Source organism: Diachasmimorpha longicaudata, chromosome 5 (genome assembly GCF_034640455.1).
Source record: "Diachasmimorpha longicaudata isolate KC_UGA_2023 chromosome 5, iyDiaLong2, whole genome shotgun sequence".
NCBI lineage: Eukaryota > Metazoa > Arthropoda > Insecta > Hymenoptera > Braconidae > Diachasmimorpha > Diachasmimorpha longicaudata.
The window spans coordinates 10,754,947-10,781,746 of record NC_087229.1 but is presented as its reverse complement, the minus strand read 5'-3'; the positions used below and the strand labels follow the sequence as shown (position 1 = coordinate 10,781,746).

Sequence of the window (26,800 nt, the reverse complement as noted above, 5' to 3'; positions counted from 1 at the left end):
GGGGGTAGCAAATGGAAAAACTAACTAATGGATATGATTGTACATCGTTAGTACATGATTGTACACGCATTGATTTTGTTTGTAGCCCCATGGATAATCAATAATCATCATTGTAAAAAAATATTTTACATTTTCCCATACTTTTTAAAATCATTTTGCATTTTGAACAATAATCTCACCAGCGCCGAAGAGCTTAGAAGAGTGGCGATGACAAAGGAGTTGAGGGAGAGGAAAGGTGAAAGTGACCGCCACGCAGCCTCGTGGCGCTTGCGAGACACTTGTCTCCTGTTTCTCACTTGACAATATCTCCCTAAATCATACCTTAGCCGCCAGAATCGAGGGTGGCGCCTCTCACATTCGAGGTGGGATCAGTAGTCAACATTGGTGAGTACCTCTCCGTTAGTTTACCCTCTTTGTCACATGTCGGATGTTATTGTACTCCAATTTCCACATACAAATTAGAGATTTATTACATCATGTTAAAGAACATTGAGATCAAAGCAGTGTTGAAAAATGTTGTCGTAGCTCACTCAAGGGCCAAAGAGCTGAGCCACAGCTCTGGTTCAATCTTTAAACAGACGGACACGTTTTTTAAAACACCCCAAGGACGCTTAAAGCTCAGATGCTTTGAGGTTATTTGAGATTGCGAATATATTACTTGGAACAATAAGCAAATATTGGATAATCCAATATCATTGAGTATCAATTCCCTTCCAAATCAGATTTGTTGTTTGAAAATATTTACAAATCTGAAATTTTGAGATAATTATCTAGATCATTGACTCTGTAATTGAGAATTCTCATTAACTTTATCGGCTATTAAGTTAATTGATCTGTATTGCATTGTACCCGTAATTTGATTTTTTTTATTAATTCCATTATTATCTGTTCTCAGAATGGTACTGGTGTATTAATTTACTACGAACGTTCGGACACGCTAGGGCCCAAACTTTCAGATTATTCGCTTGTGGAATTAGCCAACGAAAAAGCATGCGAAGAACTGAAGAAGATATTAGACAAGGTGAATGGAACAGTTGGAGTTGTGGAGAAGACGAGACACCTGTACATTGTAGGACAGTCAAGGATTCATGTTGACAAGGTTACTGGATTGGGTGATTTTCTAGAAATCGAGGTAACATTGAAATCTCATTTAATCATTTTAGTATTTTTATTAAATATTTTCAATAATCTGTTGAGGTCGTCTTGGAAGAGCATCAGAGTGTAGAGGAGGGTCAAGTAATTTGTAATGATCTCTTGGCTAAACTGCAAATCTCCAATGATGATTTATTGGCGACAGCTTACGTGGATTTGCTTGAGGAGAAAAAAAAAACAAAAAATGAGTAACTAAGACTTTTTTCAATTGCATATACTTTGTGAATAGAAATCTCTTGTTTAATAAAAGTATCAGATTTTTTCATCTATTTTCGAAGAGATCAAAGGTGATTGAATAATCATTATTAATCGTATCGACCGAACTAATTATTGGCGATGAATTTTTCGTGATAACGAAATGCAAAATTCCCAGCTTAGAAATCGACTGAAAATAAAACAGCATACATTTGGAAAATTAATGCCAAAGAATTTCTGTACAACATGAAATATTCATTAACTTCATACAATTTTCATAGAAGTATCTGTCTGTCAGATACCTTCAGATATAATTGTATCTAGATTGAAAGATAATCGACAGTCTCGGGCAAAGAGGATTGACTGAGATAGAGGCTCAGTTCTGGGGGCTGGGGGGTTTGCTGGGGTGTCAGCCTGCTTTCACAGAATTCTCATTTTCAGAGTTTTCAGAAACGACACCACCATTTTTAACTAACCCCTCTGACAACGGGCCTGCTACTGAGAATTGTTGAGTCAGCTGATGGGCCGACACCCCAGCATTGCGTGTGGCGCCCTGCCTCTTCTGGGGTGAACTACTACGATGCCGCTGGCGTCACTCAAACCCCCCAGAACTCAGCCTCTTCTTAAGCCAATCCTCTTTGGTCTCCGGTATGCCTGGGATCTGTGGTGACAGTGCTTAGCACACCGAAACATGTGCCTAACCTAGAATCTATTCTAGTTATTTACAAAAATTCCCAAAAGTGTTCCGAATTTAAAAAAATTAATAAGACTAATTGACAATGTCAAATAAAGAGACGTCATGCCAGTCAATGTCTCAGGATGATATTCAGAGTATGGATAATGTCCGTGAAACTAGCACTTCAACAAAGAGACTCCAAATTGCCAAGCAGAGGAAAAAGCTCGGAATCATTTATTTATCTAACATTCCAAAATACATGAATGTCACAACTGTGCGGGAAATTTTCTCAAAGTACGGTGAAGTTGGGAGAGTTTATTTACAGTTGGGGTGCACTGCAGGTAAACAACCTTTAGATTTACGGATTATTTTATTTCAAATGAACGATGCAATTTGTCAATTCACTGGGTAATGAATTGCAAAGATAGTCAATTGCAAATAAAGGCGGTTATTATTATTATTATTATGTAATTTTCAGACGATAAAAAAAAGGACGGAGAAAAACCGAAGAAAAAAAAGAAAGAGGCCTCAAGGTACTTTACTGAGGGCTGGGTTGAATTTGAAAGGAAAAAAATTGCGAAATACGTAGCAGCAACTCTGAACAACACACAGATATCCACCAGAAAGAAGAGTAAATTTTTTGACATTATCTGGAACATAAAATATCTTCCCAGGTAGGAAAAAAAGATTAGTAAACGCCATGAGAGTGTGAAATAAAATGAATAACATTTTTTAAAATTTCCCTTTTGGTTCTGCAGATTCAAATGGATTCACTTGAGCGAACGTTTGGCCTACGAAAAAGCTGTTCATAAGCAGAGGTTAACTGCCGAAATAGCTCAAGCCAAGCGAGAGGTCAATTTCTTCTCTTACAATGTGGACAGAAGTAAAAAATTGAAGACCAAGGAAAAGAAAGGAGAAAAGACGAATTTTGTTATGCCTGAAGTCAAGCAGAGGGATACGGACATGGAAATCAGGAAGAGAAAGAATGGGAATACGGATGAGAACCGCACACAGTTTCTCATGTCCCTTTTCAGTTGATTGCCTGTCTGCTAAATTACAAAGATCAGAAAATTTGTATCTGTGTATTGTTTCTTAGAAAAAATATGGAGAATGAACCTGCATTCACCAATTTATCAAAGTCATCAATTCACGGCTTCATAATTTAATACAATTTATTTATTCATACAGATATTTCAAATTGCACATATTCTTGAATCCTCCCTGGACTTGACCCTGATAGAAATACAACTTAAAAATGTCAAAAAACTTGTATTTAAAATCAAGCATCCAATTCACAATCTACGGTCGACATTATCCATGATTGTAACAAAAAAAAATGAATGTTCTATGATTGGAAGGACATATATTGATTCATCATTAGGAATATTTACATGATTTTAACTTTAAAATTCAAGCTAATTCTCTCGAACGAGATATAAAAATTGCCAAAAACTTAATTTCACGAGCATATAAAAATATTTATTTCATTATTTTCATGCCCGTGGAGGTGTTTTAAGGGCACTAGGATGGTTCGTATACCGGAAAGACCATTTTCCGTTTCTTAAGAGATTAAAATGTGATGTGATTGATATCACTTGATGTGTCGGTGGTTTCATTGGCACAATACTGTCAACTTCGTTTTTCCTTTGGTTTCAAATTCGTGTTTTGTGGTAATTTTCGCTGGCTACCATGGTTGTTTGCGAAATATTTGGATTTTGACTAGAATCTTATGTCAGAGATGATTGTTGTCCTAGTTGAGGAGAAAAAAATAATGATTATTCAACAACAAGTGGACTATTGGAATTGGATATCTCATATCTTGACTATGGATAATAATTATTGTGGTCTGGATACTTTATGTGTCTTCTTAGACAAATATAATCGATTTTCCACCTATTAGGAGAAAATTTGGAATAATTATTTGTTAATGTTTAAAGTTTATAGTGACACACTCACAGCTCAATTAGTTTTTTTGGCATCAGCTTTCTCGTCCTTGGCGGTCCCACGACCAGAGAATTTAGCCATCCAGTCGAATAATCCACCCAAGAATAAATTACAGAACAAGTTCTCGAATGGTACGAAGGGGTCGTGAATATTTAGAAGAATTGAGGATAGCTAGAAGCATTCGAAAACCTTGACTAATAATTTCTCCAGTGAAAAAAACACTATAATTCAATTTGAAAAATTATTTTCTTTTGATTCAATTGCAATTTGGCATTTGGTCTAAATGATCGAGAAAACTATATGAATTGAAGAATGTTTACAATGTTTAACCCATAATGCTGTATTTGAACTGGGTATTATCTTTTGTGAAAAGTAAAAGTTACTGTTTCGTTAATAAAATAATTGAAATAATCGAATGAATAAAAAAGTAATTTCTAAATTGGCCCTAATTACCTTGAAGTAGACGAAAAATATGACAATTCCAAAGTACACGAGTGCATGAGGTGCTGAAATGAAGTCAGTCTTTTTGTCCAATACGAAAATAATTGAAGCAACGAGGGATGCTTTGGTATAGCTGAAAGAATCATTCAAAAATTAATATAAATTCGGGCATTACAGGAAAGTCCCTTTTCGATAATTATATGTCCACTTACACGCTGGGTTGCATAAACTCCATTGCTGTTGGAGTCCAGACTCCTCGAATCAGACGTTCAAAAAGTTTCGTGAAGCCAGCTCCGTTTCCTGGTAAATAAAAAACAATCATTCAACGATACTTCAGTAATTTGTCTAACAAACATAAGAACCAATAGTGACTGATGAAAATATAAAATACCTTTAAGTGTTCCAATTAATATCATAATAAGGTACGCGTTGGGGTAGAGTTTGGCAGCATGTGTGACACCATCGTACACTTTTTTACATCTGAAATGGATTGTTACTCAGGCTTATTGATGAATGGGAAATTTCGGCGATATCTTTTAGCATCTTACCTATAGATCTCTTTCATCGCAGAGCAAACAATTTTAACTGGAAGAAATTTAGCTACTTTGTATCCGATATCCCATGGCATGTAGAAAATAAAATACCTGAAGTGCGATAAATTCAATAAATCGGATTTTGCTTCTTTCTTCTAATCATAAATCAACAGAAGGCTTTGTAACGTTTCTAAATGAATTATTGTAAATTATAATTAACTGTTAGTTACGTATGAACTTAAATAGAATGTTTCTTATTCATATCAATTTCTGCAAAATATAAATTATAAAAAATAAATATTAGTACTATTTAAAAATTTCATAAATTTTGGCAGAATAATTACCGCACGGTTCTTTTGAATCGTTTAAGAACTTTTACAATTGCTAATAAGTTGAATAATTTTCTGAGTATCAATTACCAGACAGCAGTTGCTAACAATACTTGTTGGGTATTTTTTAAGGGCGCAAGTATAGGTTCTCCAAGTAATCCATTACATAACATTCCTCCAGCGAATACCACGAGCATCGTTGAGAGCCAGCATGACAACGGATGTTTCCGCGAGAATGCTTGAGCGCCTTTTATTCCACAAAAAAAATCACCAAACATTAATGGATTTTGGATTTTCTCCATTCGATCGCATTATTATAAAAGATGAGCTTTGCAAAATTTAATTTATGAGATATTTTTTGTCACAAAGGGTTAATTAAGCCTCCACATGACACTGGAAATAGGTGCTGAGGGTAAAATCAAGGTAAATACGAAAATAGACCAGCTTCAGCCGCCAGAACCGTTGATATAGAAACGTTAAAAATGCTTCAAGAGTCTTTCAATTTTTCTAATTAACATAATTTTTTTTTAATAACTCAATTTATAAAAAAATTTAATGGAAGTGATTGGAAAGGAAATTTTTTCGTCGACATTTTGTATGAATAAATAAAATGAAAAGTGGATTGAGGAATTTTTTCAAGTTTAAGTAGTAAAAATCAATTTTTTTTTTGAAATACAATTTAGTTGAAAAATAATTTATTCACACATTACCGAAAGGAAACAATTGGAAAATTTTATATGAATGAGTGAAATATAAACATGAATCAAATAATTTTATAATATTTCAAAGGAATAGTGGTGGTTCATTCAATGAAATAATTTCTATCAGGTCTAATGAATAATAGAAATTGACGACAACCTAGAGGAAAGCCGCTAAAATAAAAGATATTAAAATTAATGAGAAAATAATTATGACTGATTGGAAGAGTGTAATTTTACGAGTTTAAAAAATTGTAAAGCGGTGCAAAAAAATGAATAGTATTTGGTGGATGACTTTTAGGGATTGGTTGGTCCACTTTAAATTTAGACTTCAGCTCCACGGGAGTTTTTAACATCTTACCGGGTCCCAAATCCTCTCTAACTTGCAGTGCGCACAGTACATCATGTGCAACATCGAAATAAGGAAACATTTTCAATTTAATGACCTGATTGGCCATGTCCAGGAATGCCTCTGCATCCATGGCTAGTGCTGTCACCGTTCACTTCGGGAGAAAACGATAGATAATTCACTGGGGGGGATGACAAATATTTTCGTAAATTCTACTCAAGTGCGGGAACCGGCCTGGCAGTGCCGAGACACGAGATTCGACTGATTGCATGGTTGGTATTTTTATTGACTACTCTACCACATAGACACATCCGAAATGGATACTAGCGCCAGGAGTTTCGTATTTTACTAAACTACGACGCATTAGCATGCCATGATTTTGACAAAAGGACAAAAGAGATACGTCAGCTAGATAATGCTATTTTTATTATGAGAATTAAACAATTGAAATATATGTATATGCACATCAAGCATGATTTTCTTAATAAAAGAATAACACTTTAGCTCGATGCTCGGTAAAATCGTTGCCTGCCATACCTCGCGAGCCCTCAGCTGTCATTTAATACTTCTAGGTTAGTGTCTGTTGATTCCACAGCCACTCCAAAAATATCAAAAAGTGTTCAATTTTTTTTCTTAACGAAAGAAGTGAAGTTATTCATTAAAAAATTATCAATTAATTGGAAAAAATGGCAACGTGTTTGGAGAACATCCAAATGCCTTCCTGCATGTGGTTCGAAGCTGGGGAAAAGCGAAATGCACTCATGTCGATGCTTGCTGGAACTCTGGTAATAAATGAGTCATTTGTTTGCCCTTTGAAAATATTTCGACGTAATTTTTCGTTGCTTTCGAAACCCGAAAGCTTTGAAAGTTAGATGAATATTCTGGAAATGATGAATGTATTGATGTTTACCTTTACTTTAACAGTTTTTCACGGGCTGGTGGTTTGTCATTGACGCTCACGCCAAGTACCACACAGATATGGCCACTGCTTATCACGTTTGTGGAGTTTTGGGAACTTTATCACTTTTTATGTAAGTAGATTAAAGCCTGTCAGAGATACTGGATATTTTACACAAGAAAAACATTAAAAACCTCCAGTCAATATATTACTCAAATCCATAATAAATGGTTGCTAGTGATAGAAAGCCATCAACAAGAACACAATTATAAAAAAATCAAAATTGAATCTTTAGAGATGGGAATTGAAGAAGGGAGTTTATAGTTTTCTATTCAGGTTTCATTATTTTTGAGAAAAATATGCCATCGTCACATTATTAAGCATTTGCTGAGTAGTAGAACAATGAAGAATTTTTTTCAATAGTTCCTTATTCTCATACTTAGTTTTTTTTCTAACTCACTCATCTTGAAAAGAATCGGCATTTGAATAAATTCTACTTGAAGGGTGAACTCAGTGACGAATGCCCAGATTAGAGATGATGCTTACAACGGTGGATGTATGGGTGTCAGAGGGCCTTGGATCTGGCTCTTTGTCGGATTTGTTGTGGGATTTTTTGCTGTCATTGCTGCATGTTGGATTTTATTCGCTGATTTCGTTGCGAAGGGTAAGTGATTCAACCCTGACTAAAATTAAAATCAGCTGATGAAATTATCTAGAAGATAGTTTCTGTCAGTGAGAAAATTCTCTTCGATATACCCTTGTAGCAGCAATTGTCATCATGATAATTTTTTATTGAAAGCAAAATTAATTAACATTAATTCAAATGACATTTATTTGAATAATTTAATGCCTTTTATATTAGATGCTCCACACCACTGGCCAGGAATCGCCATTTTCATGCAAAATATCTTCATCTTTCTTGGTTCCTTGACTTACAAATTCGGCAGATCCGAGGATCAATGGAACTGAAATGCCTTGACCTGTTTTTTATTATTCATCAATATCTTTTAAATTTCTACAAAATTAACAATGAAAAAAACTCATAAATCGGGGAAATTGTTTCAATACTTGTAATATTATTTATTGATTGACTACCTTCAATAATATACTCACATGCAACAAGTGTAATCTAAGATCTAGTAATTTTACGAATTAATTATATATAATAAATAAAGATGAAAAATATTTCAAAAAAATTATCACTAATTGGGATGCAGGGCAGGTCGACTTGTCGATTTTATTTCGTATTAAAAATCCACTGTCCCATTAATTCTCTATATACAGTCTTTTATTTGTAAAATACTTGTAAATGAGCAATCGCAATATTTTTCTATACACATAATTTCAGGAACAGTATCGATTACTGTAGAAAGATGACTAAATAATGGACAGTTTTTTCATTCTGTACTTTTCAATAATTATCCTATAATCACGAAGAGATGACGATTGTTTCATGCTCATCCGTACTTTTCATTTTCAATCATAAATATTCTTATTCAATTTTTCAATCTCTCTTAGCTAGAAATGTTTGGAAAGAACAGAATAAGTGTTTTAAAGTAGCTCTACCATTTGACGCCATTGATGATTTGGTCGATTTTCATTATCAGAATTTTTTGTCCTCCAAATTGGGCGAAGAAAAAATTGAGAAAAAGTTCAACTGAGCAAAACGTTGGGCGGTTTTTCATGAGGTGAGAAAAAATTTGATAACTTTTTTACATTTACTACAGAAAGGAAATTGTTGCTGTCAATGATTTCTACGTTTATCGTAAGAGTAAAGCTACTATCCACTCCGAAGAATATTCCTCAACATTGTACGCCTCACGCTCCCCGAATCTATTTTATAATGGTCTTACTTTCTCATGAAAAAATTAACAGTTGAAGAACTAAACTAAAAATTGTAAATGTTTCAATTAAAATTTTTACAATCTATAAAAAATATATCTACATATATTTTTTATATATTTTTCATAAATTGTGGAAATAAATGAAATTGGTGGAGATGATACACTTTAAAAAGATTTTTTTTCACAAAGTAAGCGTCAGCTGCTAAAAACTAATAATTGCTTACAAAAATCCTTAATACTGTGGATTAGGAGAATTTCTGGGATAATTTTGATTATGATTCTGCTGAAGAGGCCCAGCAACCGGGCTGGGCCTGCTCTGTTCCATTTGCATGGTTTGGCTCCAGCCAGCGGGCGGTGGTGGCCCCGGAATTTTTCCATAATTGCCCCTATTACTCCCTTGATAGCTCCCATAAGCCGAGTCATCGCTTCTTCTAGATATATGCCCATACATGCTCTCGGGTCTTCTCGGCCCAGCGGCACCCTCGGGTCCATTTGCCTGACCCTGGTTGGGTCCCCCCAGTGGTGGTTCTCGCTGGTCCCTTTGTTCCCTCTGCTCTCTCTGCCCATTTTGACTTGAATTCTGAGAATTCTGAGTGCTCGATGAAGGGGGAAGAGGGGTCCTACCGTAAACACTCGACGATGTAACCCCATAAATACCGCTCTCTCGGGTAGAAACACTCGTTGAAATCCCTCGAATACCGTAGATACTCTGGGTACAAGCTTGCAACTGGTTCTGCATGTTTTGATTGGTGCTGTTGTGATTTTGGGCTTGAGAATGGCTCCCCGGTTGGCTGGAAGATACCGATGAGGCCCCTTGCTCCCTAGACGGTAAAGGAAGAGTGGTGGGACCGATGCGCATGTGATAGAGGCTCTGTGCAGGTGCTAAAGGCCCTGGCTTCGGTATGACCAAGCCCTCTCTAGGGCCTGATGTTGACTTAGCGTAGACACTTTGTGATCTGTTCAAATTGGCTCGTGTCAGTGGTGGGGACTTGCAGTAGAGAGATTTCGTCCCACCGTAGATTGATTCCACGCGCTCGATGGCACTCGGCGGGGGCGAGTAGATTGAGGAGGCGCCAGTAACTGGACGATATGTAGCGTAACCTCCTGGGAATTTCGGTCCTGTCGCTTTGTCGAGATCATCATAAGGGTCGTCTTCGGAGCGCATTGATGAGTTGTCCCCGTCATCAAGGTCCACGGAATTGCGAGGACGTTTCGGGGTCAGGGCGTACTCGTGAATGAGGGAAGCTACTATACCACCAGCTATTGGGCCCACCCAGTAAACCCAGTGACTGTCCCAGCGATTCATTACGAATGCTGGGCCCAGGGCACGAGCGGGGTTCATATAGGGACTCTGAAAATTTGTGGCAAATTATTAATTTGTTCTCTCAACTAAAAAATAAATATTTTACGAAAATAATTATTAATTTAATCATCACATAGAAATAATTTTTGTCTATGAAAAATAAGCGCAAAACCAGTTTGGGAAAGTTTAAAAAAAATATTCATATAAGAATATGAATTAACATTAATAATAACTTACGGCGACTAAAGTAGCTGCTGTATATGTAGCCGCGAGTACAGCAGCAGGTCTCGATGTAATGGAGCCCATGAGATTTTTCGAACTATCGCAATTAAGATGAGCTAGAACAATGAACACCGAGAGTGTTTTCTCCAGCAATAATTTTTCGATTGAACCCGAGAGACGACCCGTCGAGGACGACATCGTATACACACCAGTTACCCTGAAACAATAAACAGTAACAATGGAATTATTATCGAGCCCATAACGTGAAAATTATAGGTCACATATGGGTCACCTTATGCGGGCAATTGAGCGATTGTTTTTTATTTGGAGTATCTTCAACCCCACTGATACATCATTATCTTACCATCGCTACAATGTATTTGGGGTTGAGGGGCAAGAGAATCTCCCGGGGGCTATAGTGTTTATATTAGCCCGGGGACACGAGAGGGGGTGATTGCTTGACTTCCAATCATCCGGGGTCACGGGTATGCGAATTTTTATGAGGGTCGATATTCATTGATAATGTTTATTTAATCACTAAATTAATTAAGAAAATTTATTGACAAGTGCATGGTTTTAATACATGGGCTTTTCATCGAGTGTTTCAAAGATATCGCATATTTAATTATCCCAATTTTACGACTCTAATTTCAGGGTTTATGAATTATAAAATAAGAAAAAATCAATTGACATCCAATTTTATTATAAAAAATCTTAAATTAGTATATTTTTTAAGGAGTTTGGTAAAATTTTTTTGGTTATTTTATGTCTTTTCGTTGTTTTGTAGAAAAAAGTGGCTCTGGGGAGGAAATGTTGATCATTTGAAATGAAATTCTTCTGTTCCCGTCATTGAAGTGTGTTATATCCAACCTATGTACAATTTCATCATTTCGTACGGTATCTTCAATAGTGAGTAAAATTTTTTTCACTTTCCCCCAGGATATGGGTGGGTACACGACTGAGGGAAACAAGGGTGGGGGTGGGGGTGGAGGGGAGAGTTCGGCTTACATTGAGCGTGATACATTTTAAATAAATTTCAGGCTCAAGTGTCGAAGCTATTGGGGTTGGGAATATCAACCCTAGAGAAAGCAGGTTTAACGAGCTATTGATACGTTCCCTACACCGCAAACGCTCGAGCACTTGTTCGTATATATTTTTCTGCCCCTTGCTGATTTTTTTCCCTTTGTTGGCGTACGATAGATTAACTACTGATCTCGATTAGATTCACTTGATACTTTTTCTAGACCCCCAGCTTTTTTGTTATAATTTCGCCTGAACGCAAATTGGGTTTACATGGCATAGTAAAACATTCTAATTATGATATATAATGACTATCAGAGTAAACACAAGAAATAGTGTACGATACTATATATTTTTTTCTATAGACCATGTCTCAATACAAAAAAATGAACTTCCATTGCTTTTCTAAATGAAACCGTGTGGTAAGGTTTTAAAATTGTCCAAAAATGGATAGAACTTTTTGTAAAAAGTCATTTGACCCACTGAAATTCTTTCTAAAGTTACTTTAATTAGTCATAATTCAGAAACTGTAATCCTTTATCAAGAAAACTCGAAAATACATAACTCCAAAAATAAATTTGGTGCCAGCCCTTAATTGTAAAGTCCTGTGATGCTGGGAACATCGAGGGTAAGCTGACAGACAACTTAAAATCTTCGTGGGAGCCGGTCACGTGTAATACTCCATATTACCCCTCATGATTGCTCTACACAGAGTGTAATGTCTTTGTGATGTAGCACATTTAACAAAACTCTAATGCCCACCGACACGTGACACAAATTAATTCACAAATTTGTATGATCGATTTTTTCTCCTCTCCCCCCTCTTAAAACATTTTATCGTTTACTAAGAAATTGATAGAGCGGTAGTTGAGACCCGTTCCCGATGACAATGCTGTTCGGTTACAATGAAGAGGAGTGGAGGGCACAGTAAGAAGAAGGCCAGGAGCAGGAAGTGATGGAGAGAGAGATGGGGAAATATGTATGATACTCGTGTTGTATTGGTCTTTTTTCGTCGCATATCGTGTGAACGATCCTCCACATATGATTCCAACGCATTGGGACAAATAAAGAGTACGGAGTGAAAGGGAGCGTTTAGTCGTACTACCATTATAGGCTTTAATTACGTTTCTTTTGCCATGTTGACGGGTGTGTAAATGAAAAAAAAATACCACAAAAGTTCTATGAATTCTTGAGGAGGAAAAAATTTTCTTGATAGAAAAGACTGCAAATAGTGACTGATAGATTTTCTCTTTAAACGACTACTAATTTACAGTTGTTTGTCATTGAACAAAAATTCACTTTATTTAGTTTTTCTATAAAATAGAAGAGAACGTAGACAAAACATTTTAGAATTAGTCAAAAATTGTTTTGACGAAATTCTAATTTTATTAATGATACGATGTAGTTAAAAAATATGCTATAAAAAAATAAATCCTTGAAAATCATAACTTTGTCCCTAAAAATTCGTCATCCGAGCGCTCCAGGTATGAAAATTCCTCAGCAAATACTTGAATAAAAGGAGGGGGATTGGGCTACAGAGATCTGAGGATTCATTTGAGTGTCTTTCCGAGGCCTTTTTTACTGAGCACAATGTCTATCTGTGGATATTGAGGGAGGGGCCTGGGCCAAAGCAGCTGCAACAAGGCCCCAAAAGAAAGACCACCGTCCTATACATATATGTATACATAAATCGTAGAATTGCACCGGGGTAACACGTGCCAGCCACATGTTGCTGCACGGTCGGAATCTCAAAAAAGGCTGGCCCTCTATGTCTTCAGGAGAGAAAAAGGAAAAAAACTGAGCTGCGATACCGACTCCTCTTATCCACCAGATGTTCTTTAATAGTCACTCAACTCACCCCCATGAATCTGTAGTTCAGTATGATTTTTTATTTTTTTAACGACTGATTTTTCTAGATTTGAAGAGCCGAAAGTTTCTTTTTATCAGACGAATATTTGTTTTTTCTTTGCTACAAATTCATTTTTTTAATTATAAAAATGCTCATGTTCCAGAAGAATCCTTCAAAAGAGATTTTAAAGAAAAATTATGACTTTTATCTAGGCACTTTAGTTTTTTTACATTTTATTCGCAATTTTTTTGGTTTTTGAAAAATATTTACCAAAGATGCGGGGAAAAAGAGGAAAAATCCTCCTCTAAGAAAAACAGAGATTTCCCTCAGCATCAACTCCTGCTTACCTATTTGGCCATAAATACCTTGAATGAGTATCTGTCACGTTTGCACCACACGAATAAGATGGTTTTACATCGAAAACTTCTACGACACATCTCTTGAATTCACATAAATGGTGACTAGACGGGCATATTGGTATTTGAGGAATAGATATTCAAGATTTATCCGTGTCTGGGCCGAGCAATAACCCCCCATATTCCTCGCTTTTCAAAAGGACGAAAATTTTTGAGGAATTTCTGACCTGCGGTAACCGAGGCCCGTATGCTAGTCTAAAATTCTATCGCAACCGGGGCGAATCGCTCATGAGCAATAAAATTGGGAAATTTTAGGCTCGTCGAGTTACAAAAAAAAACCTTTATAAAGTTTTTGTTGTTATTTTTTTTAACCGTCCAGTATGAACAATAAATGAAGAGCACTTTTTTTCATAGAAATTGTAGCGCGAGTACTAAGTGTTGAGATCAAATTTCTTGGGTTGCCTCTTTACCTGCATTAACAGTAGAAATTTTCCGGAAAAAAATCACCTCCTTCAATCTAAATATCGCTGTGATAGATTGAAAACTCATTTCAACACACGAGAATGACAGACAGAGGCAGTTTAAAAGGTTTTTCCCGACATCCGGTCGGCCACGCGCATTTTACCGTCGACCTCACGCCGATGCTCATGGGGTACCTCCACCTGCTTCCTCACAGCTGTTTCCTGATACCCACGTCAGCCCCCGCTTATTTACCACTATTATTTCCAATTTTTACGAAAAAAAGAACCCTCCACAGACCCGTGATTCTTACTCGACAATAACCGGATTGTCTCTCCCACGAGGAAATGAAAAAAAAAGAAATTGGAGATAAAGAAAAAGGAAAATGGGACAATTCGTGACAGATGCACTGAATGACTCGTAGCATTTTAACTTGTATTTTTTTATGTGGTTCGAAGGGTGCCGGTGAGCCGGTTAGACCGACTCCATGAGTAGCACTGTCGATCCCCCTGAGACGCGTCTCTCTCTCTCCTCTCCCCTTTCGAAAACTTGTTTTATTCATTTTGGGGCCACTCGGCGGTCACCCAGTTAACTAGAGTATTGTTCGATTATTATTTCGGTACATATCGCACACTTGTTACCCATGCGATATATATATTTTTTTTCAGTTGAGGCTGGATATCGCATATGGATGAGGATAAAATTTATGCTTTTTTTCTCATGCAAGAATATCCCAGGCGGAAAACTTTATGTTTTAAACAATATATTTTAAATATTTTTAAAAATCTTTAATTCGCGCAGTTTAGATCTCGATAACATATAAATAAAATAAAAACCTAAAAAAATAGAAAGCTGGTTGCATTACAGTTTGTGCACTGGAATTTAGCTCAAGCCTGTCTTCCTTATCTTTCCACCCTAAATTATAATAGTAAAGCCATCAGCATATCGGTCAAACGCGCTTTCCCTTTTATTTTTCTTTATTTGTTGTCCTGTGTTACTGGATAAATTTTACACACGTTCATATCGGGTGGCAATTCCAATGAGATTTCAAATCACATTCGGGTGCCATGATATCGAAAATTAATAGGCAATTGTGCGGAAATTTTTTTTTTTTTAAGAGTATTAAAAAAAAATGCATCATTGTATCAGCTATCGATTCCTGTCGGACAATCAACAAAGAATCTTTCTGTATTCCGAAAGTTTCCACATGAAAAAAAAACAACGTATGATAAAGAAAGTAGTTGTGAAGGTGGTGCTGGTAAAAACAGCTGCTGTGCATTGCCCATGGGCTTTTCTTGTGAGACACGTTCACACACACTTATGTACTTTAACGCATATACGCACAGGTATCCATTATCTCTGATGCCTTCCCTCTCCCCCCCCCCCCCGCCCCTCCCGCACTCCCTTGTATCGTCACCCCTCGTTCAATCTTCGCCGATCTCCCTTTTTCTGACCGGCTCTGGCTTTTTGGTCCATTCGTAAAACATCTGCGGCAGCTGCTCGACGTCTTCGAGAAACCCATGTCCGCGTTGGTGGTTCTTCTTTTTGCTTCTCCTCAATTCTTCCCTCTCCCCCATGTCACCCACCCTTCGCCCCATTCTCCGGGCCATCGGTATATGTTTGGAAGGAAAACGGCAGGTGCGCAACGAACACAACGTGAATTCTACTCTGAATTTTATACCTATGGCAATTACCTTTGCCCCTTCCTGGCAGACTCTTTAAACTCGTCCGGCGTGTAAATTTATCATTCATGTTTGGAGGCACTTATTTTAAAGTTTTGGTTTTGCTTGTCTGTCCGCAATCTTAGGAATGATGATGAGGCCTTGGTAGAATGATTGAATTTTTCTGAATTTCTTTTTTCATTGACGGATTTTCTCCAGGCAAAATGATTTTTGAGGATCAAATTAAACATATATATATATCACTCATAATTAATATTTTTATGGTAATTTGAGGGATTTTGTTCTTGATGAGATCACAACAGTGGTTTATTTGCGTTTGAACTTACCCATAAAGCATAGCTGCACCAGCAATTCCACCACCACATTGCGCTGCTATGTAGAGACAGGCGCGAAATGGTGATATTTTCCTCGCGAACGCAAACGCTATGGAGACTGCGGGGTTGACATGTCCACCTAAAATTATAATGAAAGAATTACATAAATAATTAAAGAATGCGCTGGAAATCAAATTGTTTGTAGTTTAAAATCCAGAAAATTTTCTAAATTTAATTTTCAAGAGTTTTATAGTAGTTTTATAATTAATTTAATAGCGTTTATGATTATATTTTACATATTTTCCTATTAATCTGTCTATTACAAGAAAGGACAAGTCTATAGAGATTGAAAAATAAAATTTCCCTAGCAATTTAACTATTTAATTGTCTACAAAGTCAGTCAATTTTCCATTAAAAAATTAATTAAACCAACTGACTGACTATGTTGATTATTTTTATTTCTATTTTTGTCTATAAATTCGCAATATGTTTTAAAGTGTTTATTTTTAAGTTGGGCCAAAAACAAGATATTTTTCACATACTTTTCAGTACTCGTGATCAGGAAAATAAATTTGAATTTTTTTTTTTTACTAATGAAATGCAAGGGAAGGAGCTTCTCACCGCTGATATGACCGAAAATAATCCAGATTGCAGCGATGGAGCATCCGGTGCCAAGGCATGTAGCAAGAACCAGGAGTCCACTACCGTGAACAATAACACCAACTCCAGCCCCAAGTGAAACAAGGCAAAACATAAATGTCGCCAAACACTCGACAGCAACAGCCCTCCAAAGCTCAAGACTCCTAAACTCATTGGACATTGTCAGCCTCCTACCCTCCTGTCTCTCCTTGGGGGCATCTCTTAACGCCGCGAGTTTAGTTAATAGATTGACAATATGTGCATCAACATCTCGCGATATTTCTGTCGCCATTTTTCAATTTTAATTATTTATTTTTTAAGCCAACGGACATGAAATAACTGCAGCAAACACAAAAATAAATGAAAACAATGGATTTGGCACTTCCGGTTGTTTTTTTACTTCAACGCATTGTTCAAGTGTTTTTTTATTTTCTTTTTAGAAAGCCTCTACTTTTCTTGTTTCGAGTCTGATGTACACTTGCACTCCGGGTGATTTGTTTAAATTGCTTTCATTAGTCGAAATGAGAATTAATTGAAGCGCACTATTGTGGCCTCAATCGTTCACACAGCAATTTAAGTTCGAATGTTTTCGACGGTTTTTATCCACCAAAAATGAAATATTTTTTCTTTAATTTTTTAATTCATTTCACTCGGTTGGGTTATCAGTGATAATTTAATTGGTATTAGGTTTTAGTTGTGCCACTGAAGTATTTGCTGAGGTTTTTTAGCCTCGATGATGCCCCTTCGACAACGCGCTGTCGAGTGACAAGGATATGCTCCAAAGGGAGGGAACCGAACAGTGGGGAACAAGTGGGTACACCAGTGCTCTTGGTCTCAGGCGGACAGAACGCCCCCACCACCAGGGCATCCACTTGGCTCGGGGGATTCACCCGAAACTTTACGAATGGAGAGTCCCGGTGGATCTTGGAGTGGTTGAAACGGGATTTTTATTTCGACATTGAAGGCTTCATTCCGCCATTCGAACAAAAGTGGAAGTGGGGTGGAGGGAGAAGTTTTCTGCTGCAGCATTTGTCATTATTTGAGATTTTAAGTTTTTTTCAAACATTGCGACGCAATGTTCGATAAATTAGCTGTTATATAATTGATAAAAGTTTAATGACCATCTGGCAGGTGAATTGTCCTGCACGTTAATCCGTACATCTGGCGTTTGAACCGTGAATTTTATGAAAATATATTTGTTCACGAGGTTTATGCTAGCATTAATATTTTTCGTTGAATTCCACATGCTATAATTTAATTCTCATCGAAGAAGAAAGAAATCGTCGGCCTTTAGTGGAGAAGAGCCTTGAAAAGAGGATGTATTGAAACTCCAGGTGCTGCACGAAGGTTCGAATAAATAATCATCTGTAATAGTGAATTGGAGCACATCTTTTTTATCTTCTCCAAAAAAAAGTCGTTAGAGTACAGAATTATTAAGTTTTATTAAAGAATTGTAGTTCATTAATAATGATCAAGTTAACAAACTTGTTGATTAGTAATTTTGCAGTTGTAAATACATCAATAACTAACGGCAATAATCACCCTTCCGAAAACCCATAGAAATGCTGGAGCGGCTCAGCTTTGTCCCATCATGGCCCATTATTATATGCCTCCGGTACAGCAAAACTAGGAAGAAAAAAAAATTAATAAAACTCATACGCCCATGATTCACTGACTTGTGGGCGACTCCCAACAGTGAGTCTTTCTCTTCTCAGGCGTCCCAGCGATGGACTTATTTATTCAATTAATTAACAATCCCTCGCCTGAAATAGAACGGCTACAAGGGGTTCTATAATCGAAAAACTTTTTGGTCACATAAATATTTTTGTATGTACCTACGTGTATGTATACATAATTATTCCTGAATATTTTCTGAAAAATTTCACTTTCCAATTGCAATTGCCTAAGACAAAATAGTAGTGGCCAAGTGGTAAAACGAGAAAAGTTACTTTTCGCCATTCACCAGTTTTTAATAATTATCTTGGAATCTCAGGAAGATCACGAAATTTTTATCATAACCTTCTTGGTGGAATGAATTGGGTGCTACAATAAATGTATTTACAAAAACTTGGCTATTTCTTCTATTAACGTCGACAATATTGCACAGAAGCTCGACTAAGAGATAGATTATTTATCTGTCAGTATTACTACTCAAAACCTACTTATCAAGCCATGCCCATGCGATAAAAAAATCAGGGCCTGTAGGACCCAACTGACCTCATTTCTTCGCTTTCATTTCGAGCCAACTCAAAGAAAATTCCAAAAATTTGAACTTTAAATCACCCTTAATCGCCAATTATAAAATGGTATTTCTCCAACATGAGAAAAACCTCATCCTCAAAAGCTAAAATGAAAATCCTCATTAAAATACACTAAAAACCGAGGATTTTCAATTCTTTGTTTTGTTCGAATGAGAACGAAACGGCGCGGGAAACGCCATCCAACGGCGGCGCTCTACCTGCTATATCCAAAGGTGTGGCCGATAAAAGTCTCGTGGGTGGGGGATATTTAACTGATCGTAAGCCGTGCTGGAGTACGCTGAGTCAATTTCCATTCAGTAGTTGGCCGTTCGCGGCAAAATGGATACCCATGTGTTATTAGTAATTCAAAAAATATTTCACCTACTGTTGACCCTATGCCCAATAATCATAGTGAATTCGCAATCGAATACTCAGTATAATGGTGGACGTGCTTATGGACGAGATGGAGTTTTCGAACCACCCGGAGCACCTGGACATCACACTTATGTCTACAAAGACAGAAGATACGGCTATCAGCCCAGTTACCTGGATCCCATCTACAAGGGACCCACGCGTGCACCTGAGGACAGATATCGACCTGAAGTGAGCGATGTTTATTTTGTTTTTCACGGGGTTCTGATAAGGGAGGGGAGGGGAGGAGGAGGATTATTTTTATGACTTAATTGAGTCCGGAGGCTGGAGAACGAGGGAAAAGGAAAAGTTTTGGGCTTGATCTGGGTGACCGGACATTTACTGGTCGCTGGGTTTATTTACGATATGACGCCTTTCACGTAATGAAAGTGAGAGAGCTTTGCGTATATCCTGCTGTTATGGTATGCAATAATTATTGGTTGGTAATACTACAGTTTCTTCTTCATTGTTTTTGTTGACAATTGTTGGAATTTTTTAATAATTTTTTTTATGAAAGCAATCCGTGATCATTAAAACGGTATAAAAAACCACTTTTAATGAATGTATCAATTAATTGAAAAAATAACAAAAAATACCATTTAGTCAAACGTAAAAATGAAACGATCAATGATATTTCATTCACAAAACTTCTTTTAGAAATGAAAATACTTCTTGAAGTGAAGTATGAATATATGCGAATATCATTTATTCTGTAACAATGATGAAGTTGTGTTTAACCACCATTTTTACAGTACCAACCAGTGACTACTCACATTTTTACATTAAATTGGTATGATTATTAGTGGTGTTGTTAAAAAAAAATTATGTATCAAATTGACCTCCACCCATCCCACTTTGTTCACCACAGGACGGTCCGCTCTACCCAAATCTCCCAGGTATTCTCGGAGGTTGGCGAGAAGATCTTCAGGGACGTCAGCGTCCTGATTCAAAGAAACTAGAAGTTGGTCGCGACATCTTCGTCCAAACTCATTACGGCCAGGTGCAGGGCTTCAAGGTCTACCTCTACGACCACCCTGAGGCCCGTCATCGGCCCTGGACTCTTCCAGTAGAGCGTGTGACAGGTCATGCCAATGTTTTTCTCGGGATTCCGTATGCAGAACCCCCAACAAGAGAAAAGAGATTCAAGCCTCCCCGTCCCCCAGGTCGATGGGAGCTCGTTCAGGCAGTCGACTGGGGTCCAGCCTGCCCCCAGCCTGCAAACTACACCGGTGCAACCAAGGGCATTCGTGATGTTGATGAGGACTGCCTCTATTTGAATATATTCACACCCTCTGTCGAGTCCAATGTCGCCAAACTTTATCCCGTAATGTTTTATATTCATGGAGGTGATTATATTCATGGAGCCAGCAATTTATTCCCTGGACACATGCTTGCTGCCTTTCACAATGTCGTTGTTGTGTCAATAAACTATCGCCTAGGGGCATTAGGTGAGTTAATGATTTGCTGTTAAATTTTCAAGTTAATTAATTGTTAAGATCCACTTAAAATCGGAGATATTTATGTTGAATGACACGCATTAGAAATAACTGGAAGGAAGATAATTTTCTGATTAAAAAAAATTTCCACAATACCATTTTTTTTTTTTCTTGTAAGTTAAAATGTTTTTCTTCAAGAATTAATGTTCCTAATCCAATTGAACAAGCGATACCGTTTATCAATTAAACGGCTTACTTATTAGGTTTTTTGAGTACTGGAGACGAAAATAGTCCCGGAAATTATGGGATATTTGATCAAGCCGCTGCACTTCAATGGGTTTACGAAAATATCAAAGCCTTCAAGGGTGATCCGGAAGCAATCACGTTATTCGGACCTGGAGCTGGAGCCGCCAGCGCGGGGTTACTGATGATTGCACCAAGGTACGTATCAAGTACTAATTAAAAAATTCCCCCTGTAACGAATTTATAGAGACCATTAATTTTTACTTCAGAACAAGGCACATGGTCTCAAAAGTAATTGCCCAGTCGGGCTCAGCCCTCGCTGATTGGGCTCTCATTGTCGATAAATATCGCGCCCAAAACACGTCCAGGGTTTACGCTGAGAAGATGGGCTGCAGCATTGAGAGTAGTTATAAAATAGTTCAGTGTTTGACCTGGGGCCGAAGCTCCTACGATTTGGGAAACTCTGACCTCCAGCCACAGGTAGGTATGTTTCCGTGGGGGCCTGTGTTAGACCACAATTTTACAGTACTGAGGGACAATTACGATGATAATTGGCGGGCTTCTGACTGGCATTTCTTTACGGAGACACCCGAGGAGGGCATCAAACGGGGAAATTATAGAAAAGATATTGCGTACATGGCTGGGGTGACGACCCAAGAAGCTTCAAATATTTTATGTGGGTATATTTGTTATTCGTTAATTTTTATATAATGTTGCATAGAAATAATTCAATTGCATTCGCTAATATTTTTGTTATAGACAATAATGAAACGTTGAGACGAAGGCAGTACTTGTTCGATGCAGAAATGTTTGATCAAAAGATTTGGGAACTCGTACTTAGATATAACTATACCCTGAATCCTTATGGAGTATACGAGGCTATCAAATACATGTACACATATTGGCCGGATCCTACGAATATTACGTTAATTCGTGAACAATACATCGATGTAAATATTTTAATTATTTTATGTATTTTAGCGTTGTAATTGATTTATCAATGGAGTTGAATTTCTTTTTAATTTTATAAAGTATAAATCGAATGAAAAATCAAGGCTATTTAAATTATGTAGAAATTTGGAGAAAAATTACCATTACTTCTCATGATTTCAGCTGCTCTCCGATTTTTTATACGTAGCACCATTCGACAAAATGGCAAAATTGTTGGTAGAGCGTAGAGTACCAGTTTTCCTGTACATTTTAAATACAACTATGGAGGCGCTCAATTTGGAACATTGGCGTCGCGTGCCGCACGATATTGAACATCTATGGCTAACGGGAGCTCCATTCATGGACACAGGTACTTATTAATACCAGTTAAATATTACCAAACAGCATCCATAATATTTTTAGCACTGTAAATCTCATGGCATGCGTATCATCCACTTTTATCATCGACGAATATTATAATTATACATATATGTAATGTTTTAGAATTCTTCCCAGAGAAATGGAAGGTTAATCGTGAAGCATGGTCCGATAACGACCGCAACATGAGTCTCTTCTTCATGAAATCTTATGCTAATTTCGCGACTTATGGCAATCCGACACCAGCCCAGATATTAGGACTACATTTTGAGGAAACTAAGTTCGGCTATCTCAAGTATTTGAATGTCAATACGACATATAACTCCTCCATTATGTTCAACTATCGACAAACTCAGAGTGCCTTCTGGTCGCAGTATCTGCCGACTGTTATTGGGAGATTGGTACCCACATACCCACCTGTTACTGAGGTACTTTTATACTTGATTAATAAATCAAAGAAACAGTTCAATTAAAAGGTTGAAATTCCATACTTTTTATTTAATTAATTTTATTAGAGAGAGGAACATAGCCATATTTACTGTTGGAATTTTTTTTGCAAACAAGCTTTTTTGGCAATATTAGCCATTTCCAACCAGATAATTAAAAAAGGCATGATATTATTTGGTTTATAAAGGCATAACATTTCTCATTAATGGTTCAATTGTATATCTAGTACTGGTGGGAGCCCAAGCAACCTCTGCAGATAGCTTTCTGGTCCATGTCGACAGCCTGTCTCTTGCTGCTCGTTCTCTCTGTCGTCTGCTGTATGCTGTGGCGTAATGCCAAAAGGTAAGCAAAGGTAAATCAGAACCGAATCCATGTGACTGCAGACCTGCCACGGGAATTTTGGTAGTGCATGGGTATGAAGGTTCTGGTAAATGGATGCATTAAAATTCTCATTTTCATTTCCACCGCCACTTTAAATAGACTAACAATTAATCGGTATATTTTAAAATGCATTGTAATAGCAAATTGCGAGCTGCTAGGGAGAATACTTCTGAGATAGAAAGTAAGAGGATATTGACATTGTACTTACACGTTGTTGTTGTCATTGTAAATGCACCATAGAATTTGCTTTCATAGGATATTTGCTATTTTTATCATCAATAAAAAATAATACACTATACTAGGAATCCAGTAAAATGGGTTATCGTCCATCGATGCGACATAGATAGATAACGTGTCATTTGATACTTATACTAGCCCTTTGGATATTTTCACCACTGAAATATTAAATATAAGAGGTTTTCGTTGATATAATGATTTTTTTAGGTGGATAATTCATGATGTTTTCCATTTTTTTTCTTACTCAAAGGGAAACTATAATGTTTAAACGTATTAAAAAATTTAATTAAAATGGCACATTTCAAGGTTTGCTCTTTCTATAATAGGCAGTCCGATCACTACTATAGCGGAGACATCCTGATGGTCAGAGACGACGAGCACTCGGAAGGAATCGAGAATCTAACACGCGCATCGAAGGATAATCTCTATGAATACCGCGATACACCGAATCTAAAAACAAAAATACCACGACAGAATGAGCTAAAATTACAAGATCGTTTAGCCCAAAATCGCAAGTTCAGTTCAACGCCTTCATTGAGGAGCAATTCAAACGTCTCCTTGAAGGATATGAGAGGCGAAAGCTTCGTTACCAGTTCGCCCAACGGCCAACCAAGACTCAGTAAAGCGTCCAGTCAATCTACGTTGACAAGAGGTAAGACCAGGACGCATTTGGTACAAGGAGTACCTCAAACTGCTGTATAAAATTTCACAAAAGCAATTATTAAAATTCAAGAGGTCTTTTCCAAAATCCAAAACTAAATTCCAAGGGGAGATTACTGGAACTTTTTAGACTTGAGTTATATTTTGTAAGTGAGCAAGATAATTTGTACGTGTTTTCCCACATTTTTTTTTGAAAATTAAAAGAAAAATGACGTTGGACACTGGGTAGTATTCTTCCCTTGATTACAACACAACAAATATGATAAGATTTAATTGATAAAACATGTTGCTAATTTTTTTTGTATAATTTCCTACAAAATATCATATTCAGAGTATTCTTTTTACTAAACAACTTTTTTTTCAGATTTCTTGAATTTTAGTACTCCATTTTTTCAAGTGCCTTTCACTAACGCTCACGTTTGTGATTATTTTGCTGTAAACATTGAATTACACTGATCTCATCAATGATTTCATTCATAAAAAACGAGTAAACAAAGGGAAGGGGGACGTGTATTCAACAACATTTTAATTTATAAATGATTAATAGCAGTGCGGGGTTAAAACATTTCACTGCTCAATTACTGGGCCTTTTGTTTTGCTAAAAAGCAAAATTAACCAATCAGCTCCAAAGAGGATCCGAACGATCCTATCTTATTTAACGACGAAATTAATGATAAACAGCCACTGGTGGCAGAACCAATAATTAGGATTCAAGATTATTACGAGTGAGTCCACGTTTCTACATCTTATGTCCGTCCATTAATACAACGATCGCTAGCACGTACAACTAATCGTAATAAGTCTTATTGTATTATATAGTCTATGAGTCCATTTCAAGACAATGAGATAATGTCTACAAACAAATTTGTTAAGGAACGACCAATTATTTTGTAATTAAGTTATTTAGTCTATCATCACGTACAAACATCATTTATAATACTACAGGGGTAGGTAAAGGGGGCAGGCGGTCATACGCTAGTTTCGTCTTCAGTTATAATGTAAAAATGCGAATTTTATTATTTTAATCACTAATAGTTTGTGAACTGTTGGTCAAAATTCCATGATATAAGAAATTGAAAAATTATACAGTTGATCTACATCTACTTTTTCACTAAATATAATAACCATTGTAGGATTTTATGAATGATTTAGTTAAAAACGTTAAAGAAAAAAAAAAGTAGTTTCAATCATGATTTTTTCACCCTTCAAATACAGTCAAATATTGTTTGAATGCCAATGAATTGTCCGAGACCACAATTTTTAACGATTTTTCCCCCAATTTCTATAATATAGTCAACTACTCATTCACAGAGCTATTTTACCATAAACCTAGTGATAGCTTGACTGTCATGCAGACATGTTCAAGTCCACAAGATACACACAAAGTGTTCGAATTATGAAATTAATGTTGTATTTTATGAAATACATGTACACGAATCAACGTTGATTTTTTCTATTGTGATAGAATAGATAAATATAGCACAGAAAATTTTATACAAAACTATAAATGAATAAAGTAATAATGAATAATGCATAATGCAATGACGTCACATTATGTTATTATTTAATCATAAGTTTTGTAGGGTCATAATTTGTATTTAATTTGCTCTTAGAAGATTTTTCAACTAAATTTATAAAAAGAAAAATGATTAGTAAAAAAATTTGTCAGAAGTGGGATTCGAACCCACGCCCTCAGAGAGGACCAGAAGCCCCATCTGTTAAACTCAGCAGTGACTGAGAAGGTACTACCTTGAGTCTGGCGCCTTAGACCGCTCGGCCATCCTGACAATGTAATAGTTTTGTTTTTCAATTACTCTCAAATGATTATGTCGCTTTGTCACTCTTTAATATCAGTCATTTACATAGAGAAACACTTGAAATATTTGAATACTAATTTGAAAGGATTAGAAAATTGATCGGTAATAAATAATCAGCCATAAATCATAATATTATCAATTATTAGAATTATTCAGACAATTACTATTCCTGATTTGACGATGACATATTTTTAAAAATTCATGAAACAAAATTTATAAGTATGAAATTTATTGTGAGCTCAAGTTCATTTCAAACTTGAGAAATGTATGAAACGTTCTTGTCTATCTTACCATGAATAATGTACTTTAAAATATTTGAAATGTCCAAATAAATTGGTCAAAGCACCACAAAGCATCTCTTGACTTGATTCATAATTAAATGAAAACAAAATCAATCGAGCGAGGGACACAGGATACTTGGGAGAATAAGATATATAGGACAATTTTTCTGAGATCATATGCATGTATGTATATATATACATATATGTGTATATATATGTATATATGTATATATATGTATATATATATATATATATATTTCGGAGCAAAATTAACGATGGTCGATTGTTACACAAAATTTCAATTCCAATGGTAATTCATACAAATGATTTTTGTATACTCTGACACCTTCTCGCTTATCAAACAAATGGAAAAAAAATCATAAAACAATAGTGTAAGACTAGTCCTAAAACGACTATTCGGAATTATTACTAATAA

At 36.4% G+C, this 26,800-nt stretch overlaps 6 protein-coding genes and 1 non-coding gene across 12 annotated transcripts; 4 read left to right on the top strand and 3 right to left on the bottom strand.

The window, feature by feature from the left end:
* The first annotated feature begins 394 nt into the window (after positions 1-394).
* Positions 395-2,364, top strand: LOC135162454 (uncharacterized). 2 transcript variants are annotated; one of them, XM_064120939.1, is made up of 4 exons: positions 395-632; positions 896-1,132; positions 1,198-1,340; positions 2,140-2,364. In XM_064120939.1, exons 1-4 carry the CDS (start codon positions 477-479, stop codon positions 2,168-2,170), a joined length of 567 nt encoding a protein of 188 aa, XP_063977009.1. In that variant the 5' UTR covers positions 395-476; the 3' UTR covers positions 2,171-2,364. The 2 variants fall into 2 exon arrangements, with proteins under 2 accessions (XP_063977009.1, XP_063977008.1); XM_064120938.1 differs by lacking the exon at positions 2,140-2,364 and adding an exon at positions 1,789-1,928.
* On the bottom strand, positions 1,150-6,653 carry LOC135162450 (trimeric intracellular cation channel type 1B.1). 3 transcript variants are annotated; one of them, XM_064120933.1, is made up of 8 exons: positions 6,330-6,652; positions 5,361-5,517; positions 4,957-5,052; positions 4,800-4,888; positions 4,621-4,708; positions 4,421-4,541; positions 3,980-4,138; positions 1,150-1,311 (listed from the first exon to the last, which is right to left on the bottom strand). In XM_064120933.1, exons 1-7 carry the CDS (start codon positions 6,448-6,450, stop codon positions 3,983-3,985), a joined length of 828 nt encoding a protein of 275 aa, XP_063977003.1. In that variant the 5' UTR covers positions 6,451-6,652; the 3' UTR covers positions 1,150-1,311; positions 3,980-3,982. The 3 variants fall into 3 exon arrangements, with proteins under 3 accessions (XP_063977003.1, XP_063977002.1, XP_063977001.1); XM_064120932.1 differs by lacking the exon at positions 1,150-1,311 and adding an exon at positions 3,170-3,916 and having other exon boundaries at positions 6,330-6,653; XM_064120931.1 differs by lacking the exon at positions 1,150-1,311 and adding an exon at positions 3,170-3,773 and having other exon boundaries at positions 6,330-6,636.
* LOC135162452 (activator of basal transcription 1-like) lies at positions 2,127-3,214 on the top strand. The gene is made up of 3 exons (XM_064120936.1): positions 2,127-2,364; positions 2,502-2,697; positions 2,782-3,214. Exons 1-3 carry the CDS (start codon positions 2,127-2,129, stop codon positions 3,059-3,061), a joined length of 714 nt encoding a protein of 237 aa, XP_063977006.1. The 3' UTR covers positions 3,062-3,214.
* A 217-nt stretch (positions 6,654-6,870) lies between the features above and the next one.
* LOC135162455 (transmembrane protein 50A) lies at positions 6,871-8,411 on the top strand. The gene is made up of 4 exons (XM_064120940.1): positions 6,871-7,102; positions 7,242-7,348; positions 7,719-7,879; positions 8,078-8,411. The coding sequence occupies exons 1-4, from the start codon at positions 7,004-7,006 to the stop codon at positions 8,182-8,184; spliced, it is 474 nt and encodes a 157-aa protein (XP_063977010.1). The 5' UTR covers positions 6,871-7,003; the 3' UTR covers positions 8,185-8,411.
* Positions 8,412-8,550: 139 nt separating this feature from the next.
* Positions 8,551-17,999, bottom strand: LOC135162442 (neurogenic protein big brain). Its single transcript, XM_064120909.1, has 4 exons — positions 16,886-17,999; positions 16,277-16,403; positions 10,600-10,801; positions 8,551-10,410 (listed from the first exon to the last, which is right to left on the bottom strand). Exons 1-4 carry the CDS (start codon positions 17,193-17,195, stop codon positions 9,292-9,294), a joined length of 1,758 nt encoding a protein of 585 aa, XP_063976979.1. The 5' UTR covers positions 17,196-17,999; the 3' UTR covers positions 8,551-9,291.
* A 1,424-nt stretch (positions 18,000-19,423) lies between these two features.
* On the top strand, positions 19,424-26,752 carry LOC135162439 (neuroligin-2). Of its 3 annotated transcripts, XM_064120903.1 has the most exons (10): positions 19,424-19,746; positions 20,423-21,002; positions 21,254-21,431; positions 21,503-21,909; positions 21,993-22,183; positions 22,347-22,533; positions 22,668-22,969; positions 23,215-23,330; positions 23,510-23,550; positions 23,933-24,106. In XM_064120903.1, the coding sequence occupies exons 1-10, from the start codon at positions 19,483-19,485 to the stop codon at positions 23,965-23,967; spliced, it is 2,301 nt and encodes a 766-aa protein (XP_063976973.1). In that variant the 5' UTR covers positions 19,424-19,482; the 3' UTR covers positions 23,968-24,106. The 3 variants fall into 3 exon arrangements, with proteins under 3 accessions (XP_063976973.1, XP_063976974.1, XP_063976972.1); XM_064120904.1 differs by lacking the exon at positions 23,510-23,550 and having other exon boundaries at positions 23,215-23,340; positions 23,933-24,072; XM_064120902.1 differs by lacking the exon at positions 23,510-23,550 and having other exon boundaries at positions 19,426-19,746; positions 23,933-26,752.
* Positions 25,930-26,053, bottom strand: Trnal-caa (transfer RNA leucine (anticodon CAA)). The gene is made up of 2 exons: positions 26,016-26,053; positions 25,930-25,974 (listed from the first exon to the last, which is right to left on the bottom strand). It is a non-coding gene; the product is annotated as a tRNA-Leu (tRNA).
* Positions 26,753-26,800: the final 48 nt, after the last annotated feature.

What these genes read in the sequence shown, in the direction of transcription:
- LOC135162442 (XM_064120909.1), bottom strand. Translation starts at nt 17,195, where the DNA reads ATGGCGACAGAAATATCGCGAGATGTTGATGCACATATTGTCAATCTA. An exon ending in TATTTTCGGTCATATCAGCG is followed by an intron (nt 16,404 to 16,885) that starts GTGAGAAGCTCC and finishes TTATAATTTTAG; the next exon opens with GTGGACATGTCAACCCCGCA. An exon ending in GGTGCAGCTATGCTTTATGG is followed by an intron (nt 10,802 to 16,276) that starts GTAAGTTCAAAC and finishes TTATTGTTTCAG; the next exon opens with GGTAACTGGTGTGTATACGA.
- LOC135162439 (XM_064120902.1), top strand. Translation starts at nt 19,483, where the DNA reads ATGGATACCCATGTGTTATTAGTAATTCAAAAAATATTTCACCTACTG. An exon ending in AGGACAGATATCGACCTGAA is followed by an intron (nt 19,747 to 20,422) that starts GTGAGCGATGTT and finishes TGTTCACCACAG; the next exon opens with GACGGTCCGCTCTACCCAAA. An exon ending in AGCTCCATTCATGGACACAG is followed by an intron (nt 22,534 to 22,667) that starts GTACTTATTAAT and finishes GTAATGTTTTAG; the next exon opens with AATTCTTCCCAGAGAAATGG.
- LOC135162450 (XM_064120932.1), bottom strand. Translation starts at nt 6,450, where the DNA reads ATGGATGCAGAGGCATTCCTGGACATGGCCAATCAGGTCATTAAATTG. An exon ending in TTGTTAGCAACTGCTGTCTG is followed by an intron (nt 5,053 to 5,360) that starts GTAATTGATACT and finishes ATCGCACTTCAG; the next exon opens with GTATTTTATTTTCTACATGC. An exon ending in ATTAATTGGAACACTTAAAG is followed by an intron (nt 4,709 to 4,799) that starts GTATTTTATATT and finishes TTTATTTACCAG; the next exon opens with GAAACGGAGCTGGCTTCACG.
- LOC135162454 (XM_064120938.1), top strand. Translation starts at nt 477, where the DNA reads ATGTTAAAGAACATTGAGATCAAAGCAGTGTTGAAAAATGTTGTCGTA. An exon ending in GTGATTTTCTAGAAATCGAG is followed by an intron (nt 1,133 to 1,197) that starts GTAACATTGAAA and finishes TAATCTGTTGAG; the next exon opens with GTCGTCTTGGAAGAGCATCA. An exon ending in AAAAAAAAAACAAAAAATGA is followed by an intron (nt 1,341 to 1,788) that starts GTAACTAAGACT and finishes TCTCATTTTCAG; the next exon opens with AGTTTTCAGAAACGACACCA.
- LOC135162455 (XM_064120940.1), top strand. Translation starts at nt 7,004, where the DNA reads ATGGCAACGTGTTTGGAGAACATCCAAATGCCTTCCTGCATGTGGTTC. An exon ending in CGATGCTTGCTGGAACTCTG is followed by an intron (nt 7,103 to 7,241) that starts GTAATAAATGAG and finishes TTACTTTAACAG; the next exon opens with TTTTTCACGGGCTGGTGGTT. An exon ending in GGAACTTTATCACTTTTTAT is followed by an intron (nt 7,349 to 7,718) that starts GTAAGTAGATTA and finishes TTCTACTTGAAG; the next exon opens with GGTGAACTCAGTGACGAATG.
- LOC135162452 (XM_064120936.1), top strand. Translation starts at nt 2,127, where the DNA reads ATGTCAAATAAAGAGACGTCATGCCAGTCAATGTCTCAGGATGATATT. An exon ending in ACAGTTGGGGTGCACTGCAG is followed by an intron (nt 2,365 to 2,501) that starts GTAAACAACCTT and finishes TGTAATTTTCAG; the next exon opens with ACGATAAAAAAAAGGACGGA. An exon ending in AACATAAAATATCTTCCCAG is followed by an intron (nt 2,698 to 2,781) that starts GTAGGAAAAAAA and finishes TTGGTTCTGCAG; the next exon opens with ATTCAAATGGATTCACTTGA.